The 4,832-nt window shown below is 54.0% G+C and overlaps 1 protein-coding gene across 1 annotated transcript; it reads left to right on the forward strand.

Annotated features, from left to right (window-relative positions):
* Positions 1-3,034: 3,034 nt before the first annotated feature.
* On the forward strand, positions 3,035-4,117 carry LOC123155643 (L-lactate dehydrogenase B-like). Its single transcript, XM_044573784.1, has one exon. The coding sequence runs from the start codon at positions 3,035-3,037 to the stop codon at positions 4,115-4,117; it is 1,083 nt and encodes a 360-aa protein (XP_044429719.1).
* Positions 4,118-4,832: the final 715 nt, after the last annotated feature.

A 4,832-nucleotide genomic window follows, 5' to 3' on the forward strand; every position in this document is an offset into this window, starting at 1 on the left:
ATTACTCGTCATGTTTCAATATAAGTGTCATGGTTTTAGTTGAGTATAAAATTGTATAGACAAGCTTCTCAGTTTTTTTTTGAGGGAGCTATTGTGGGCAATCCTTATTTGGCGCTTCAGGCACCCCTACTTTTTCTGCAAATAACACTCTCCACTAACCACCCGACCGCCTTCACTTATGTTCTTAGTTACATCTACTTCACTCTTTTCTTCTTATGTCCTTTTTTTCTACTCCTATTTCTTTTTCCTGTTTTTACTTTCTTTTTATTTTTTATTTTTTATTTTTTATTTTTTTCTTTTTCATTTTTATTTGGAACGGTTTTGTTTGGTTTTTTATTCTTTTTTCCAAATTGAATGAAGATTATTTCAAAATGGAAAGATTTTTTTTCACAATTGATGAATTTCTTTAAAAATCGACAAACTATATTCAAAACCAATTTTTTTAAATCTATAATTTTTTTAAAAAACCGGTGAACTTTTTTATAATTTAATGATTTTTTTTCAAATTCGAAGAACTTTTTTCAATATAGATGACCTTTTTCAAATTTGATGAACTTTTTCAAATCAATGATTTGTTTTGCAAATTCGTGAACTATTTTCCAAATCGATGACTTTTTTTTTTCAAAATCGATGAGTTTATTTTCAAAATCGATGAACCTGCTTTTTAATCAATGTACTTTTTCAAATTCGATGAAATTTAGTAAAAATCAATGAATTTTTTTCAAATTGATGTTTTTGTTTCAAATTTGTAGACATTTTTTAAAATCCATGTATTTTTTGAATTTTGATGACCTTTTTTCAAAATCGATGAACTTTTTTCAGTGATTGGCAATAGTTCACTAGATTTTTAATGAACTTTTCCAAATTCACAATTTTTATTCAAATAATTCAAGAAAACAATAATCGATACAGTAGATCGTTATATGCAATAAATAGTGCGGCAACATTGTTATTATGTAATTGGCATTGTTAGGGCATCTCCAACCGCCCCCCAGGAAGGCCCCCAAGAGCACTTTTCCAGCGCCGGCGGCCAAAAAAGTTTCCACTCGCGCCCCCAGGAGCACAAATACCGCCGGATTTGGCCAAAACTACGGCCGGCGCTCTCATCCCATTCCCAGGATCCCGGGGGGCAGCTAGGGGAGGAGAGAGACTACTTTAGTTGCTTTGGGCCCATTGTCAGCCTCCCACTCCCTCTCTCTCCTCACTTTTTCTTCAGGCCCACCCACGTGATCTCTTTTCTCTTTCTCTCCCCCACCAACCCCCGCCCGCACAGAACGCCTCGCCGAGGACGTCGAGCTGCGCCGGACCCGCTCCCGCTTGCGCCGTCCCCGCGAGCGCCTCCCACCTCCCACGAGTAGCCGAGGCCGGTGCCCTGGAGCGCGAGCATGTGACGGCGGCGGTGCACGCCTTCACCACCTACGAGCAGTGGAGACGTTGAGCACGGAGCCGGCAATGCCGACGGGTAGCGCGCGGGCGGGGTCCCGGATCTTCTCGGCCACGGTGGACGCGGAGTTGTCGCCGATGTAGCTGAAGTAGATGACGGTCGCGCCGTCGAGGACGCCCCGGACGCCACCAAGATCCTGGTGCCGCTCCTCTACTTCCTGGGCCGCGGTGTGCCATCCACCCGCAGCCCCGCCGCCTTCCTCCTTGCCACCCGAGCTCGCCTCTCCGGCTGGATCCCGCGGGCGCGGCCGGCTCACCTCGCTGCTGCTCGATGCGGCAACCGGCCGACGAGACTGTTGCTCCCCTCGCGGGACCTCCGCGGCCGCCTCCGGCTCAGCCGCGGCAACGCCGGCTTCTCGTATCGGGTTGGGCTTGCTGTGGCAGCAGAGCGCGAGCTGCACGCCTCTGACCTTGTATCGGCGAGGAGTCCGAGTACTTGCTGCCCAGGATCTTCTTCTCCCGCTCCCTGTTGGCCTTGGCAAGGGCCGCCTCTTGCCGCCTCCAGGAACGCCCTCGCGTCTGCCCGCAGCTCGCCGATGAACTTGAGCGGTGACGGCCACACCATGTGCTCCACCGCCGACGGGTTCAGCAGCGCCGCGCACGCGCCGTGGCCGCGCTTCATCGCCACCGAGCAGGCGATCCGCTAGCCAGGGCGGTTCGCGTGGTGATGGTGGCTGGGTGCGGGCAACGAGTAGATAAATATTCACCCCCAGGCAAAAAAATTCGCCGGCAGCCCCCCAGGAGGCGGAAAAAATGCCTCCTGGGGGGCTCAACGGCTGGAGATGTCCTTACCAATCACTAAAGGCAAGTAGCTCTAGTGGTTCGTGGGTTGATTGCTTATCATCCAGAAAAAAATGATGTTTTTTTCGAAAGAAAAAAAAAGATGTGAACGCCAGAAAGCATGCCCACTTCTTTTTTGAGTGGCAAGCATTGCCCACTTGTTAAAGAAGTTCTTCCTAATAAGGTGTCAGCTGCCGAACAAACAAACGGAACAAGAGACACAGAAAGCAGGCCTCTGGTATTGACCGATGGATTCAACTACTACTTTTTTGCGAAATTTGTGGTCAGCAAAAGTCGACAGATTGTTATTTTGCGTGAACTTTTCGCTTGAAAACTAAAACTACTTGCATATACCATGTAATTTTTTTTGCATGTACGGAAAAGGGCACGCACGATAAGCAGATCTCAACCTTTCTGATACTCTCTCCTCCTCACCTATGTCAATTCTTAAGTCACTCTACGACCTTTTTATTCCGAAATGAACGAACCGTGGGTCAAAACCAGCAGGAACTTCTCCGGTATTGTAAAATACTAAAATGTCACTTTTTTTATTTATTTCCGTCAACACATATAGACTTCGGTTTCTTTCCTAGGTTCGCTTTCCCGAAAGACAAAAAGAAGACGGAGAAAAACATATAGAGAGATAGGCCTCGCAGCAACCCCTCCTTTTTGCTCACTACTTACTGTGGTAGTATAAGTAGGAGAGCTCTCAGCTACGTACGTACCATGCATTGTATTGCACCCAAAGTTCCAAACCCAACTGATCGAGCAAGCACGATATCAACACAACCCGATCGATTTGACTGACACCATGAGCCTGATGAGGAAGGAGGCGTCCTCGCTGTCCGAGCTCGGCTTCGACGTCGACAAGGGCGCGGGCTTGTTCCGGCAGGTTCCCTCATCCGGCCACGACGGGGAAATGACCCCGCTGCAGCCGTGTGAGCGGCTCACCAAGGTGTCCGTCATCGGCGCCGGCAACGTGGGCATGGCCATCGCGCAGACCATCCTGACGCAGGGACTCGCCGACGAGATCGCGCTCGTGGACGCCGAGGCCGACAGGGTCCGCGGTGAGATGCTGGACCTGCAGCACGCCGCGGCGTTCCTCCCGCGCGTCCGCATCGTCGCCGGAACCGACGTCCTCGCGCTCACCAGGGGCTCTGACCTGGCCATCATCACGGTGCCCAGGGAGACAGCGGCGGCGTCACGGATGGACCAGCTGAGGAGGAACGTGGCGCTGCTGAGGGAGGTCGTGCCGGCGGTGGCGGAGGGGTCGCCGGAGTCGCTTCTGCTGGTGGTGTCGAACCCGGTGGACGTGCTGGCGTACGCGGCGTGGAAGCTATCGGGGTTCCCGTCGAGCCGCGTGATCGGCTCCGGCACGGACCTCGACTCCGCCAGGCTCCGGTGCCTCCTGGCCGAGCACCTCGGCGTGGGCGCGCAGGACGTGCAGGCGTACATGGTCGGCGAGCACGGAGACGGCGCGCTGGCGTTGTGGTCGAGCGTCCGCGTCGGCGGCATGCCGGTGCTGAGCTACCTCCAGAAGACCCACTCGTCGTTCGATGCGGAGGCCCTGGAGGGGATCCGGCGGGCGGTGGTGGGCGGGGCGCGCGAGGTGATCGGGCTCAAGGGGTACACGTCCTGGGCCATCGGCTACTCGGTGGCCAGTCTGGCCAGGTCGCTCCTCCGCGACCAGCGGCGCGTCCACCCGGTGTCGGTGCTCGCCAAGGGCTTCGTCCCCGGCGATGCCCACGAGGTCTTCCTTAGCCTCCCGGCCAGGCTCGGGCGCCGCGGCGTGCTCGGGGTCGCCGCGGAGCTGGAGCTCACCGGCGACGAAGAAACGACGCTCCGCCGGTCCGCGGAGACGCTCTGGGGCTACTGTCAGGCGCTCGGCCTATAATTGAACGTGCATGCTTCCAGTTCCAGATCAGACTGCGAATAAACACGTGACCATACAACATAGTACAAGTACAGTGCTTTTTATTGGAGAAAAAGAAAAATGTCGCTTTTAACACAACGCACACAAGCTGGGAATTCACACGACCTGATACTGATGTGGTACGTACTAGGTAGGAGCACACGACAACCAAACACACGGTACACACGACCTGACACGTACATGACCATGCACACGCATGCATGCACAATGGCTGATCCAATCAAGCGCAGCGGAAGCCCTTGGGCACCTTGCAGTCGCAGTAGTTGAGCAGCAGCGTGAGGTCGACGTCGACGTCGAGGTTGATGCCGAGGACGTTGGCGTTGATGGCGAGGCAGACGCAGGCGGCGGCGTCCAGGTCCACCAGGCCGGAGATGAGGGAGCAGCACGGCTGCTTGGGCGGCGACTGCCCTAGCACCACGTGGATCAGCCCGTCCAGCACGTCCGCGCACACCGCCAGCTTCACCGCGTTCACGGGGCAATTGCCCGCCGGCGACGGGCACGGGTGGCCGTTGCACGCCTCCGCCGGCCGCCCGCCCGCGCACAGGAGCACGGCCACGACCGCCATCATTGCCACGGCCATGCTGACAGGGCCGGTCCTGAGATTTTAGGGGCCCGGGGCGAAACCAAAACTTGGGCCCCTTAGTATAGACAATATAGTGGTAATTATGAATATATG

This window comes from Triticum aestivum, chromosome 7B (genome assembly GCF_018294505.1).
Source record: "Triticum aestivum cultivar Chinese Spring chromosome 7B, IWGSC CS RefSeq v2.1, whole genome shotgun sequence".
Classification (NCBI taxonomy): Eukaryota; Viridiplantae; Streptophyta; class Magnoliopsida; order Poales; family Poaceae; genus Triticum; species Triticum aestivum.